The 15854-nt window shown below is 41.6% G+C and overlaps 1 protein-coding gene and 1 long non-coding RNA gene across 2 annotated transcripts in view; one reads left to right on the plus strand and one right to left on the minus strand.

Moving 5' to 3' along the window:
- LOC147015304 (uncharacterized) overlaps window positions 1-15854 on the plus strand; it is a 97963-nt gene that overhangs the window by 7613 nt on the left and 74496 nt on the right. Inside the window, exon 2 of the long non-coding RNA XR_015050280.1 lies at window positions 2440-2526. This is a non-coding gene — a long non-coding RNA (uncharacterized LOC147015304). The remainder of the gene's footprint in view (window positions 1-2439; window positions 2527-15854) is intronic.
- Window positions 1-15854, minus strand: part of LOC147015305 (interleukin-12 receptor subunit beta-2-like) — a 104259-nt gene that overhangs the window by 2803 nt on the left and 85602 nt on the right. Inside the window, exons 13-14 of the mRNA XM_085849926.1 lie at window positions 10386-10467; window positions 2797-2863 (exon numbers count right to left, since the gene is read on the minus strand). Of these exons, the coding sequence (XP_085706052.1) occupies window positions 2797-2863; window positions 10386-10467 (149 nt within the window). The remainder of the gene's footprint in view (window positions 1-2796; window positions 2864-10385; window positions 10468-15854) is intronic.

A 15854-nucleotide genomic window follows, 5' to 3' on the forward strand; every position in this document is an offset into this window, starting at 1 on the left:
TCAATCACTGTAATCATTTAAAACCTTCATCGCATTGTTTTATGTAATACATCATATGATTAAATATTTCATGCAGTGTGCAGACATTATTATAATGTCATCATTGTCGTTGTTACCTCCGCCACCGAATGTGGACAGAGGTTATGTTTTCACCCCCGTCTGTCTGTTTGTCTGTGAACAGGTTATCTCAAAAAGTTGTGGACAGATTCTGACAAAATTTGGTGGACAGATTTGGTGTTTGACAAGGATGAACTGATTAAATTTTGGTGAAGATCCAGATCCGGCTACTTGAATTTTGAAAGTGATTCTTCACCTTAAAGAGATGGGGACAAAACAATATATTTTTCCTCTCCCCCCCCCCCCAATCTTCCTCGAACCCACCCCCCCTTTCCAGAATGTGTCTAGCGACGTTTGGTGAGGTGTCACTCTCCCCACACTCCCTTTCCTCGGTCTTCCCCCCTTTTCCTCTCCTCCTCCTAGCTCCCCCACCCCTCCTCACTTACCCCGCCTCCTCTTCTCTCTCTCTCTCTCTCTCTCTCTCTCTCTCTCTCTCTCTCTCTCTCTCTCTCTCTCTCTCTCTCTCTCTCTCTCTCTCTTTCTCTCTTTCTCTCTTTCTCTCTTTCTCTCTTTCTCTCTTTCTCTCTTTCTCTCTTTCTCTCTTTCTCTCTTTCTCTCTTTCTCTCTTTCTCTCTTTCTCTCTTTCTCTCTTTCTCTCTTTCTCTCTTTCTCTCTTTCTCTCTTTCTCTCTTTCTCTCTTTCTCTCTTTCTCTCTTTCTCTCTTTCTCTCTTTCTCTCTTTCTCTCTTTCTCTCTTTCTCTCTTTCTCTCTTTCTCTCTTTCTCTCTTTCTCTCTTTCTGTCTCATTAACAGACATCTAATATCTCTTGTTAACAGGAAAGCACGATGTTAACAGATATCTAATACCTTTAACAAGCAAAAGTGCCCGTCCTCAGTGACCGGAAATGTTAATGGGCATTTCAAGTCCCATCACTACCAACATCCTTCCTTCTGACTTCCCATTGACTTTCAAGGCTTGTTCTGACCGTCTCTTTCCGATTGTCCTGATGGGATTGTCTTCGAGTGTTATCTCGAGCTTGTTTGTGAGCTCAAATGGACGCATCTGAGCGAATCGTTTGTCTACGTACAGTGTTTTGGGCCTGTTCTTGCGTTGTAATGGAATGTTGACGTGCCTGCATTCGTTCTTTACCTTGTTGCCCGGTTGCTCAGTTTGGTCAGATGGCCAGCTCGAGGAAGAGTCTGGGTTGTTTCATATTCTTTACATTTCCTAATGAAGGAGCTCACTGTGCTCTTGGGAACGTTCAACACTCGAGAAATGGTTTTATACCATTCACCAGATCTATGCTTCCTCACAATTCCATATCGGAGTTCTACGGACAGATCCTTGGACTTCATGGTAGAGTTTCTGCTCTGACATGCACTGTCAACTGTGGGACCTTATATAGGAAGGTGTGTTTCTTTCTAAATCATGTTCAATCAATTGAATTGGCCACAGGTGGACTCCAGTCAAGTTGTAGAGACATCTCACAGATGATCAAAGGAAAGTGGATGCACCTGAGCTAAATTTGGAGTGTCGTAGCAAAGGGGTTGAACACTTATTGACGCAAGACATTTCGGCTTTTCATTCTTACTATAATTCACGGACCGGTGTTTGTGTGTTGGTTTGTCGCACTTCTCCTCCTACAGTTCAGGGCTAATTACATCCAGACTTGCTACAGAGGATCAGCATGACCCCAATTAATGTATGGGGGTATTTTTTTTTTATCTTTGCCGGTGATCTTGGGTGGGGGTGAGGGAGGGACGCAAATTCTCCATGTAAATGTGTATCTTGTTGCGCCGCCTCCAGGTCGGGGAGGGTATTACAAGTCTCCACCATTTACAGTACAGTATTCCTGACCCCACGTTTTCCAGTGCAGTAAGATGTTTTAAATTACTGACTGGGTGTGCTTCCCCATTGTCTCGGGTCACTCACCTGCATTTGATTTTTTTATGTATGTATTTTCATTTTTTATTTTTTTGTCATTTGCGGATGCTTTCCGACATGTCTGTGCTTTTTTTTTTTTCCTGGTGCATCAGCTTCGATGTCTGTCATTATAAAAATTACCATGCTGCCCCATTTTCTTGGGTCACTCACCTGCATTAAAAAAAAATTTTTTTCATTGTTTTTTTCTCATTTATTTATATTTTCATATATGGATGTTGTTCGACGATTCTGTGAATTTTTTTGGTGTACCAGCTATGATGTCCATCGGCACACAAAATTTCAGCTCTCTACGTCACCCAGAAGGTTACTAATCTTTAATATCAGTAAATGAGTCAATGAGTGGTTAGAAAGAGCTTAATGTAATTATATATTAGATAAGCAGTCGGTATGTTTTTGCTTCATGCACGTAACCCAGGTTATTGTTTTTTGCATATACAGAACTGTCAGTGCCGAAAAACCACCCAAATAAAGGTATGCGTCAGAAGAACTTGATGCATGCTTGGAATAAGATCACCCATAAGACAGGTACTCTGCTATTTTTTCATTAATTTGTAAAAAAATTCTAAAAAGACGTTTTCACTTTTTCCTTATGGGGTATTTTGTGTGGATCAGTGCCAAAAAAATGTAAGTTTAATCCATTTTAAATTCAGGCTGTAACACAAGAAAATGTGACAAAAGTTGAGGGGTATGAATACTTTACTTTCTGAAGGCACTGTATACTCTGTAATACTTTATCCATGGCATTGTAAGATAAATCTGTTGGATATGCATTGCAGGATGTTTCTTGCCACTCACCAGCATATCTTGTAGCCAAGTACAATGAACAGGATCGGATATCTGTGGCCATATAACGGCTCTAAGCCTGAAAAACAAGTTATTCCTTGTGCAATAAAAACTATTTAAACTTACAGTACACTGGATAAGGCTCATGTCAAAGCCAGTACATGTACAACATGAAAGATACTGTAATACCTTGACAAAGAATGAACAATGTAAATGAAGAACATAAAGGTTGATTGTTATAGATTTCTTCAAAACCCACAATTAAGTTAATGTGTAAGATCTACTTGGTTATACAAGCAGGGGCAAATCCAGGAATTGGGTAGGGGGGGGTCCAAATAACAGAAAATCTAAGTCATATGAAGTTATGAAAACTTTATTGCAACTTTCAAATAAATGCACATTCACATATTCTTTGATATGCATGTATTGTGCAAAAAGATATAAAAGCTAATTAATTTAATATTTAAATGCATAACTAAAAATAAAATAGCTTGAATTCAATAAACTTCAAGTTTCAATCTTAAATATCATGACTAGTGAGACCTACCTGAGTGATGGTAGTGCCTATATGACATACTAGGAGTTCTGGGTGACCAGGGAACCACTGGGTTTGCCACTGTAATGGTAAATATTTTTTGTTGGGAGGGGGGGGGTTCCGGGCAACCAGGAAACCCCCCTGGATTTGCCACTGACAAGCCTCCTACCACAAAAAAGTGGAAGGAATCTAGACAAACACAATATATAGGGAAGCACAACTTGGTCAGAATTTGTTGATTCAATCACAACCAAAAAAATTGCCTCCAAGATCTGATAAAGCCAGTTTTTTTGTGTATTTGACCACTTTCCTCGACGTGACAGCCTTTCACAGCTGTAAAATGTAATTCTGTGTGAGATTTTTTTAGCTCGCCTGTTCGAAGAACAGATAGCTATAGCGACACCCCCGGCGTGAGCGTGAGCGTGAAAATGTTAAAGTTTTTGGTGCAAGTTATTTAATTTCTAATGTTTTTATCTACCACACTATTTTTTACTGATTACAATATACAAATACATATATTGCTTTAAAATTATTTGGATCAAACTTCACTGCAATGCTTTATAAAAAAATATTATTAGACTGGTCTTTTAAAAACGATAAATGTATAAACAGGCGAGCATTGGGTGGCTTTGACAACAACTCTCTGGTTTTATCACTACTCTCTTGTACATTTAGCCGGTTGACATTTTTGTTCACCAGAAATGGTACTACACAGCGACGTGACATTATTGGTTGTTTTCTTGGAATATCAATAATAATTTGTGCAGCATCTAGAACATAACTTCACAAAGAAGTTGCCACGACCGTTCCAAAAACTTTCGGCAATCTGTCATTCTAGAGCAAAAAGTGCAGGTAAACCTTTACCATCCTCATAGATTTGATTATTTCAGAAAAGATTGTTATGACAACAACTTGGGTCTGATTAATGAAGGGTTTAATTATTATCAGTTATATATTATTTAATTATTCATCAGTTATATATTAATGAGTGTCAGCATAAGTGTTTGCGAACCCCAATTAGCAATGAACAGAATCGGATGTCTGGTTGGATTCCTCATCACCGTTGGCCTCACGTCTATGTCCTTTTTCTATCTCCAATCTGTGTGTTTATTCAATCAACCCCATTGTCTTTTCATCACACCTCATCATGGAGGGCGGGCACACGTGGGCTATGTCAAGCCTTGAACACAGGTTTTACAAACGTGGCATAGCCACGTGTGTCACCTCGCACTGCGAGAGCGCATGCGCAAGACCCATGTGGGGAGGGGCCAGAGGACTGGCTATAAAAAGCAGCACTGCACACAGCAAAGTGAGGAAGCCCAGAAACCCCAGAGTGGGCCACTCAGCCACGACCATCGATACTCACAGTCAGGACCACCAAAGAGCAGACACACAGTCGGGACCCCCACAGAGTGGACACCCAGCCATTGAGCACACAACCCAGAGTGCCCAACCATCGAGGCAGCGACCACACACAGCCTTAGACAACCCCAGAAAGTGAGCCAAACAGCCAACTGCGGAGACCCAAGGGCAATGCTAGACCAAAAAAGGGGGTCTGAAGCCACACGTCTCGGTGCTTCAGGAAAGACACAAACAATATCTACACACACTGTCATTCTTTTTCATCCTGAGTTCCCGACTAAGTCTACCCATGATAAGTTTTGTGTTAACTGTTAAGGATAGCCAGGAAATTGTTACCAACCAATTCAGTGTGCCGTTCGGTTTATATCTGTACTGTATTTTAGAATTGCCATTTTCACTTCCCACGTCCCCAACCCCATTATTCGTTCAACCTGTGCTGCTTTAAAAAATCATTTGGTGTGTATTTTGAGATGTGATCTATTCCCTGGCTAATCAAGTTCTCCCCATAAAACCATTTGCGCATACTGAAGGTGCGATTCGGATGAAGTAATAGAGCATAACCGCATCACTGCGGATTAGCCACGCATGTGCAGTACGCCTTCTGCTCGGTGTCTTGGGAATTCATCGTACCAACTGCAAGGAGGATTGAATCAGTTACAATATGAAGCAGTTGCGTTGCTTTGATCTCTCTTTTCTATCTCCCTGACTTCTTAATACAAGGCATACTACATATATATATATATATATATATATATATATATATATATATATATATATATATATATATATATATATATATCTTTCTATATATCAACGCTGTACAAGAGACATTGGGGTCACAGCTTATCTGACAAGACAGTTTTTAAATCAAGACACATTATGGGCATTAGATAGCCATTTACGAAGATAATTGCTTTCGGCCAAGCAGAACAAAAAAAGATTTTCCATGATAGTACAGCCTGACGGATAAATATCTATGAGGTAACTTCTGGAGAAAGTGGACTCAGTCTACAAACGGTCATCTTGTTGCTTCACATTCAGTACGTTACATAATGGAGTAAGTTGTCCTTTGGCGGAGATGTTTAACTGCCTAAACTGGTACATTTACATTCATGTGTATTTCAGGTTTAATGTGTGTAATTTTATTTGAGTTCCCTTACAAGGAACTTCAATGCCAGAGGAGGCCATTAGGCCCATCAAGTTTGTTCAATGGTTGGCAACTTATGGTGGTTTTTCTGTGCTCCATCCTTTTTAAATGCGGAGTGTCAAGCAAGGAAGCAGCATGTACCATTTTAAAGTCTTTGGCATGACTCACGATGGGTTTGAACCACCAACCTCTCAAGACTCAGATCAGACGCCCTAACCATTATGCCACCTCAAGCACCAGCATTTGTTTCTGTTAGTTACATGAATCTCTGTTCCTTAAGATTTCAATCGAGAACATATTTTCAGTTTACCAGTGTTTTTGCAAAAACAACATGGTTTATCATGTTTTATTTGGGGTAATACAATGTACTGTTACACAGAGGGGGGTGAGAGGGTCCATACTTGGATCATATTCAGAAGAGTATGGACCATGTGATCACGTAGTGTAGATTCCTCTTGTAATAGCTATTTGGCTTGAGATCAGTCATATTGTAAATTATGTACTGAGGAGGCAGTGAGTGTTTACTGTAAAACAGTACTGAGTAAGTTTGTTGTGTAAAACCTCCTGTTTTCAAGTGAGGCCGGGTGAGGACTTGGACTGGGAAGGCACCAAAAACAATGCAGGTTTCTTCTGGCTGTCAAAAATGGCTTTTCACGGCAACATTGCAGACTGCTTGGCCAGTGTGCTGCAAGCCATGATGGCAAGGTGAGCTGCAGAGCCATGGAGAGCGAAGGAAGCCTTTTTATTGGGGCCGTCCCACTCCGTGGGGTGGGACAGCCCTGAATATAGCCCTGCCCACAAGCAGCGTGTAGTCAAAGAAAGGGACCCGCCATGCATGAAGGCGGTCCCAGAGTTGACAAAGGCTGTAACGATGCGGAGTGCGTCAGTTGGAGTCGAACCTTTAGAGAAGCTGCATCCCTCTCCTCACTGCCATCCTCCAGCCCTGTGCCACACCAGCCCTGTGCTGCATCGGTCCTGTGTTGCACCGGTCCTGTGGCGCACTGGCTCCCTGCTGTCTTGGATGCATTTGTGCTGTTTAACAGCTCTATCATAATGACACCCCTGTGCTGCATCAGCCCTGTGCCATACAGGCCCAGTACCACATCAGCCCTGTGCCATACAGGCCCAGTACCACATCAGCCCAGTGCCACACAAGCCCAATGCCGCATCAGCCCTGTGCTGCACAGGCCCAGTGCAACACATTCCTGTATGGGCCATACCAGATCCCAAACCAGCTCATGCCTTGCTGAAGCCCTCACTAGTTACCCATTGTTGTGCAGTCCCAGTCTTTATTATTATCGTCATAGTGGGTTATTTCTCTCCTTGTACACAAGGTTGCGTACCCCCTCAACCCTACTCGTCTCTGTCGATCCTCGGCCGCTTGGTTCATCCATTTTATTGATAGCATCTTGTCTCCCCTTCTCCCCGTATTTACTATTGCAATCAACCCATTTTAATTACTAGTACGTGCCCGTACGTGCGTGGCCATACATGCAAAAAAAAAACTCAAACCGCAATCCAGAAACAACAAACACACAGGCCGTTCCTTCGCTCTCGCGTGGCCGTACGTGCAAACAAAAAACAAAAACAAAAAAAAAACTTTCAAACAAACACATAGGCCGTTCCTTCGCTCAAAAAAAAGCTTTCAAACTGCGTGCCAGAAACAACAACCACACAGGCCGTTCCTTCACTCTCGTAAACGACGACTGGATTGGGGCATTGTGTTTATCCATAAATGCGCATAAGAAATCGAGAAATTATTAGAATACAGTAAGACATCACTATCCGGAAGTGGTGCGTGCCCATACAGAATGTTCACATGCATTCCACGAATTTTCGCCTGCATTGAAGTAACAACTGCTGTGATACTTCCACACACAGAGTTAATTAAAATCCAAATTAAAATCAAGTTTACCTCCCTGTCTTTGCTTGCCATGACATTCGCTGCCATTGACCATTGCCACTCCTATGCCATGGTGACTAAGGCTCCCTTTCCCTATTGTAACCAGCACGGCCCGTGACGTCATCGTCGGCCGGCCGCGCACCGGCCTATGCAGCCACGCCTACGCAGAAACGTATCTTGTCATTGGTTTGGTAAATAAATGGCCGCAGCAACGTGTCTTAACATTGGTTTGGTAAATAAATGGCCATAACTTGGGACGCACTTGTCCGATTAACATCAAACCTTGAAAAGGCACATACTCAGGTCCCCAGTAATATACCTGGCAAGTTTCAATTAGATCGGACCAGTGGTTGTCGAGAAACAGCGGTCAGACACACACGCACACGCACACGCACACGCGCGCGCGCGCACACACACACACACACACACACACACACACACACACACACACACACACACACACACACACTGCTGGAATTATAGATAGATAAGAGATGGTTTCCAGCCTTTGACTAAAATGCCGTTTTGGAATCCGTGCGAGTCTTGTACCCCCGGCTCAGAGAGGTCTGTGTTAATGGATGCCTCTGACGTGACAATACTCTACTACTGTATAGTAGGGTGCATCAAACACCCCCTTTTTTGCGAAAGTTTGAAAAACATAATGGCGGTAGGACAGATGTGTTCGAATACATGAAAAAACATTCTCTTTTTTTTTTCTGAATTTTCGTTCATCTTCTTGGGGGTCCACATCGGGGTCAAAGTTGAGGCACGCAGCTCCTGCGCATTTTTCAGAATATGTGTTATTTTTCACTGTATAGTGATCAAAACTTGTGTCTGGTGGTGAAATAATTCTGACAGATCAATGTACTGCTCCTTTGGTGATGTTTGTAACACAGTTGGCTTGTAATTTGTTTGCACAGTTTCCCGGAAAATGGTATTTTTTCCCGGAAATTGTGTTTTCCCGGAGGATTGTGTACATGCGCCATACAACGATTTGTGTCTGTATAAAGATCTCATACGCTATGGATCTGTGGACCCCGAGGTTTCTGCATCCGCTATCAAGCTCTACAGCGCCATCTTTGGTACTTAACAGCTGAGTTTGTGCCATTAGCCTTATTCAGTGAGGAAGTTCCAAGTGCAGAGAAGCGTCGACTGGCTGACTGTATCATCTCTGTCAAGCCTGATAGAGAGGAACTTGGACTGTTGCCTATTAGGTGCTTTGGTGCAGACTTCGGAAAGCCTCACTTCCCCAAGGACATTCACTTGACATCTAGTCTATCTGACTTTGTCTCGGTTGATTCTTGGTTTGTGTTCCGAGAACTTGAACTGGACGATTCATTCTTAACGTATGAAGTGAGTGAGTGGGCAACACTTCCAGCCTATGTGGATTCAAAATCTAAAACCAAAGCACTCAATGTAACTAATGATGTGGCTGAACGTCCAATAAAACTCGGAACAGACTGTCTCGGTGCATCTAGGTCTGAAGAACACTTTCAGAATGTGCAACATGTCACTGAGAACGACAGGAAAGAGAATCCGAATCTCCGGAAACGCTTGAAACTTCATCATTAATGATATTATATGAGTACCTTGATATGAATACACATAATTCTGTGTAATAAAGCCATGAATTTGACAGAACCGAGGCATTTGTTACTATTTTGTTGTTTTTTTCTGGGAAAATCACCTGCTTCCCACTTCTCCGGCAAATTTCCCGGAAAATTTGATTGGCACTATATCACTGGAACATCACCAAAGGAGCAGTACATTGATATGTCAGAATTATTTCACCACCAGGTACAAGTTTTGATCACTATACAGTGAAAGATGACACTTATTCTGAAAAATGCGCAGGAGCTGCGTGCCTGAACTTTGACCTCGACGTGGACCGCCAAGATGATGACCGAAAATTCTGAAAAAAAAAAAAGAGAAATGTTTTTTCATGTATTCGAACACATCTGTCCTATCGCCGTTATGTTTTTCTAACTTTCGCAAAAAAAGGGTCGTTTGATGCACCCTACTGTACAGCATTAATTGTATGGATCGCAGTCAATAGTTAAAGCAGAAATCATCAAATAATATTGTATGTAGTTTGTAAGATACAAGAAGGTTGGCTACAATGCCCTGCTCATCTTAATAAAGCACACATTTTGTGTTTTCTGTTTGGTTGTCTGATCCTCATTGTCTTTTCCAAGCCGATGCCACTTTGCCCCTCAAAGGAGGACACATCCCCCAATGAAGGCCACTCTGTTTGAAACGTCAAATTTTCTGAATCCTCCCATTTTTCACATTGGTTGTGCACTTGCATTTTCTGCTCCCAATTTTCGCAATTCTGTGATTAAAGCACAAATCAAAAACAAAAACAAAGGTTCGTGTAATGGGACTTTCAGACACGTAATCTTCATCGATGTTTAAGAGTGCACTGTGGTTAGTTATCACACATTGTGGTTTTATTTGATGGCCCGGTGACATGAAGCCCTGTACGGATTCCATGCAAAAATACTATAATGTACTTAAAGTCTGTACTGATCCTCATACAGATCCTCACACTAACTTAAAAATATGGTAATCTGCAGTTTTTTTGTAACAAAAAAACTTTACTATGGTAATACAAGGACATGTTTGCTTGCATTTCTACTTTCATTTCATTTCACCTTTTTCTTTGGATCATGATGGTGGCCAGCACGACAACCAAAAAGAGGACAGCGAGCAAGAAAGGAACGACGACCTGCATAGCTGTAAAGTAAACAGACATAAATAAAACATTAGCATTCACATTCAGGTGTCCTGCTTTGTGCCATGATCTGAGCACTTTAGAATATTATAACCTTTGGTTCAATGTGCATGAACCGCATTCATTTTTAGCTCGTCTGTTCAAAGAACAGAGAGCTATAGCGATACCCCCGGCATGAGCGTGAAAATGTTAAAGTTTTTGGTGCAAGTTATTTCCTTTCTCATGTTTTTTTATCTACCACACTATTTTTTACTGATTACAATATACAAATACATATATTGCTTTAAAATTATTTGGATCAGACTTCACTACAATGCTTTATAAAAAATATTATTAGACTCGTCTTTTAAAATCGATAAATGTATAAACAGGCGAGCATTGGGTGGCTTTGACACCACTCTGGTTATATTTTGGGTTAATGTCTTTGACCTTTGTAAAATATAAATACAAAATATTTTATGAAACTTCGGACCAAAAGATGAGACGATAATAACAAAACTAGAACGGCACTCTTCGACGTCACCCGACATGCCTCTGCCCAAATTATTACATCATTATACATACTTGTACCAAGTTTAATTTAAATCCGTTCAGCTGTTCTCAAATATCACATTTTTACCTGGCATGACCTTTCACCTTTTGACCCCAAAATCTATTCGGTTCATTTTTACATCATTATACATACTTGTACCAAGCTTGACTTAGATCCCTTCAGCCGTTCTTTATTATCGCAGTAACGAAAGACTATCATGCTGCTATCTAATCAGTTCATCTTTTTCATCACACCATGTACTTATACCAAGTTTGCTCAAAATCCTATCACTGGTTTACAAGTTTGCGCAGTAACAGAATTTTTGCCAAACATACCTCTGACCTTTTGACCTCAAAATCTAATCAGTTCATCTTTACATCATTATAATACTGAGACCAAGTTTGACTTGGATCCGTTCAGCCATTCTTAAGTTATCGCGGTAACGAAAACCTATGACGGACGCATGGACGGATGGAAGGGCGGACGGACAGCTAGACAGACAACTTGAAAGCATAATGTCTCTGGCGACTTCATTGGTGGAGACATAAAAAAATTAACATTTGGTGATCTAAGTTGAAAATATCTTCAGACGATGAACATGAAAATAAGCGATTTAAAATGGACCAAGACTAACCTGTTGTTATGAATTGATGCTCATAAAAGGTAGAAATAAGTCATTGGGAAAAATCATCTTTTTATTTTAATCATTTTATCCAGTCTCTAAGACCGATGGAGGAGCTTGCACATATACTGTATGATGAGTGCTTACATGCTCCTAATTGCCTTTCACATGGTCTGTGTATGAATCACCAGCTTAGTTTCCATTCCTGTCGACTTAACTCTGGAGAGGCTGCTTCACCTCTCACCACCATGGATGGAGACTGAATTAGAAATGGATCATGGTAGTGTCTCTCAGGATATCCTGTGTCTTCAACAAAGGTTTGTATTCATTCCTGCTTGCCAATATTTCTGCCTTAAATGACAGTACAACCTGGCAGATACAGAGACATGACAGAAGTAAATAGAAACCATGATTTTAAAAGAATTTATTTATTGAACATTGGAAGAACGTTTGATCCATTTTAATACATATACTAGTGTTTTGTAGACTTGCCATTTGCAGATTTTAACGCTTTTACTCTTTCAGGCATAGAACTAACGAGTTCTGAAATTTTCTCTTGTGGGATTTCTGCCCAGGCTTCACACAAACGGGTTCGTAATTCTGCCCGTGATGTTGGTTTCCTGGACTTTTTCCGCACAGCTCAATCCAATATGGCCAAGAGGTGTTCAATGGGGTTCATCTCAAGAGACTGACTTGGCCATGGAAGTCGCTTGATCCCATTTCCATCCTGCCATTCTTTGGTCTTTCTTGGAGTGTGGCATGGAGCTCCATCGTCCATGAACAGAGTGTTTTTGACCATCTGACTAGTGGAGAAGACAGGGAGACATCCATCCTTAAGGATAGAAATGTCTGTTGTAGTGTTGATGTTGCCAACACATTCCACAAGCTCTGACCAACCAGCGCTCCCGATTGCTCCCCACACCATCACTGAAAAACCACAGTGTTTGACAGTTGGCTGCAATTGGTTCAAAGATAACTCTTGACTGGGAAGTCTCCAGACCCATACGCGTCCACTGTCAGAAAATTGAGCAACTTGGGACTCATCTGAAAAAATTACAGTGTGCTAAACTCCAAGGGTCTTTGGTCTGGTCTGTGACTTCACACAAATGGGTTAGTAGATTCTGACCATGATGTTGGTTTCCTGGACTTTTTCCACACAGCTCAATCCAATATGGCCCAGAGGTGTTCAATGGGATTCATCTCAAGAGACTGACGTGACCATGGAAGTCGCTTGATCGTCAGCCCACTTCTTTCTCCTTTGAATGTTGGCTGGTCTAAGAAGAGGTTTTCTCCAAGATGCTCTCCCACAGTAGCCCAGTTGATGAAGGTACCGCACGGCAGTTCTTGAGCTAACTTGAACCTCCTCTGCAACATCTGCTGCCTTGCAACGGTGAGTTTTATCAATGGACCGCTTGAGAGCTCGAAGACACCTTTCTGAGGGTCCAGGTTGACCAGAACGGGAAGCTGTGGATTCCTTGCCTTCGCTGGTGAATTGCACAATCACCCGATTGACCGTAGAAAGTGGAATGCTAAGGTTCTGAGCTATCTGATGCTGGCTGACTCCACCTTCCAAATGGCCAACAATTCGTCCTCTTTGAAAATCGGAAAGTTTGTGTGATCCCTGGGTTTGAGGCATAGTTAATTGGCATGCAAGACTCACGAACTAATTTCTGCAAAGAAATAGTCGAATATTAGTTCAAATCACTGAGTAAAACTTGCTTTACACAGATGAAATGAAGAAATTTAAGGTGTCTATTTACTTCTGTCATGTCTCTTTACATGTCTACGAGGTATTCAAAACTGTCTTCATGCCTGGCTGGCTAACCTCCTCCAGGGACGTGACCAGTTTGTCGGTTTTCATGGCTTCTTAACACTGCGGAGGCTGTCATGCCTCAAGGCAGTGTCTTGGGCCCAATTATATATTCATGGTTTTAATTAACCACAAAATGGTAAGGAAAATTCTCCTTACCATTTTGCATATGACCCATTATTGTGTCAGAAAGTTCCCAATTCCAGTAGTAGGGTTTCAGCAGTTCTGCACCCCCAACAGCAGAGCTCAAAAAGACCAAAACCTGGTGCAATACCTCTAATAGCCAAGGCCCACATCCTCACATTTTCTCTTTACAAGGATCATCAGGTACTCACCTATCTCCTTTTGTGATTAACCTCGAGAAAGTTCTATATAATGTCTGAGTTCTCTTCTCTTTTGTAGCTGACATACCTGCATCCCACCTCACACTCCTGGATACCATGTAGATCACAGCACTGAAAATTGCTGGCATGGCCTCATCAAAACACTGTCAACTTGGGGTGTACTGTCCAAATGTTTCATTGTTTCAAATGCTTTGTGTATGTTTTCTCACCATCTACTGATAGGTTGCTTGTGACATTCCACAATCTCTGTTTTTTGTTTTTTTTTGCTACCCTGCCATTTCAGCCATCTGCCAATCCCAAGCTCTTCTGGATAAACATGTTCATCCTCATTATCAACCTTTTAAAATCAAAAATTCGGACTCACTTGCATTCCTTAAACCTTCCTCCACACCCCACCCATAAAAACCTTTTTCCCTCACCTCACCTGCTCAAAACCTCACCATCACCATCACCATGCCCCTGCCAAGCCTCCCCCTCCCCATCCTCTACTCTCCCAAAGCCTCCTCCCTGTCCCTAACTGAGTGAACCTCAAACATCCAAGGTCCCGAATCCAACGTGACACATCTCTCAATCCAGGCCACTACCGATAAATGAGACATCAACTGTTTAACAGAATCCTTCTTCCCACAGGGCATCCTGGACTCAGTATCTCTCCCCATCTATTGTCTCCATGATTTCATAGACATGAACCCCACCCTGACAGCGGAATTGTACTTTACATCAATTACTCAATTCCTCACTGCCCTTGTACTGATATTACATCTCCCAACCCCCAGGAGAACCTTTGGCTGTGATTTCCCCTCTGTTCCCACCTCTTGTTACCTTCGCATTCTGCGAAAGGTTATGTTTTGGTCGGCGTGTATTTATTTATTTATTTATTTGTAATCTTGTGATTCGTATAACTCAAAGAGTATTAAACCGAATTGCATGAAATTTGGTGGGATGATTGGTTATTAGCCAGGAAGCATTCGATTACATTTTGGGATCGTTCTGGTCAAAGGTCAAGGTCAAGGTCACGAAAAGGTCAAAATCGTCTTTTTACGATAACACGGTCAATTTTTATTCAATTTGCATGCAACTAACGCCAAAATGTTCAGAATTCAACGCCTCATCTTGTGATATGCAATATGACACAATGACGCCCATACTCTTGTTACCGGTTAGGGGTCAAAGGTCAGGGGGGTCACGACCTTGAAAAATATGCGTTTTTTGTCATAACGCGGTCAATTCTTGTCCGCTTTACATGAACCCAGCACCAAAATGTTCAGAATTTAATGCCCAATCTTGTGACACAATGACGTCATAACACATGTCACCGGTTGGGGTAAAATGTCGGGGGGGGGGGTCACGCCCTTGAAAAATATGCGGTTTTCGGCATAACTCAGTCAATTCTTATTCGATTTGCATGAAACCAGCATCAAACAAGATTACCTTCTCTTGTTGAAACGTTGTATTCACCGAGCTTGCGAGTGAAGACTCGCCAAAACGACGTGAGTTGATTGTTGTTTAGTCCGTAGCCCCCGAAAGTCGGGGGGGTCATGACATTATAGATATGTGGTTTGTTTCATAAGACCATTCATATGAAACCAGTTCCCCACACTCATACCAAGAACAAAAAAAGTAGTGGCGGCGAAGGTATGCGCTCTATGAGTGCCCATTCTAGTTTGTCTGTATGTTGTACCATCCTCCAAACAGTGACGACTCCATCTTCTAGGTGTATGATAAGTCAATACCCAATTTTAAATTGTTGTAATAGTTTCATATATGAACCGATTTTAATGAAACAAACTGAAATGAAAGAGTGTCCAGTGAGATTTTATGCACAACTCTTTAAACCTCCACATATGCTCCAGCACCGTCAACACATTTCCTTAATCTGACTGGTCCATTCGCTACAACCGATTGCAACACCTTTTCAGGAATGTTGGTGAGAATATTGGTTATTATCTCCTGCAGTTCAAGGTTTTTTGGCTTCATGTTGTCAGACACTCCATCAATTACATTTTGTTTCATTAAAATCGGTTCATAAATAAAGCTGCTACAACAATTTAAAATTGAGTATTGACTTCTTATACACTCTG

This window comes from Eptatretus burgeri, chromosome 12 (genome assembly GCF_056783735.1).
Source record: "Eptatretus burgeri isolate ZD-2024b chromosome 12, Ebu_testis_v1, whole genome shotgun sequence".
Classification (NCBI taxonomy): domain Eukaryota; kingdom Metazoa; phylum Chordata; class Myxini; order Myxiniformes; family Myxinidae; genus Eptatretus; species Eptatretus burgeri.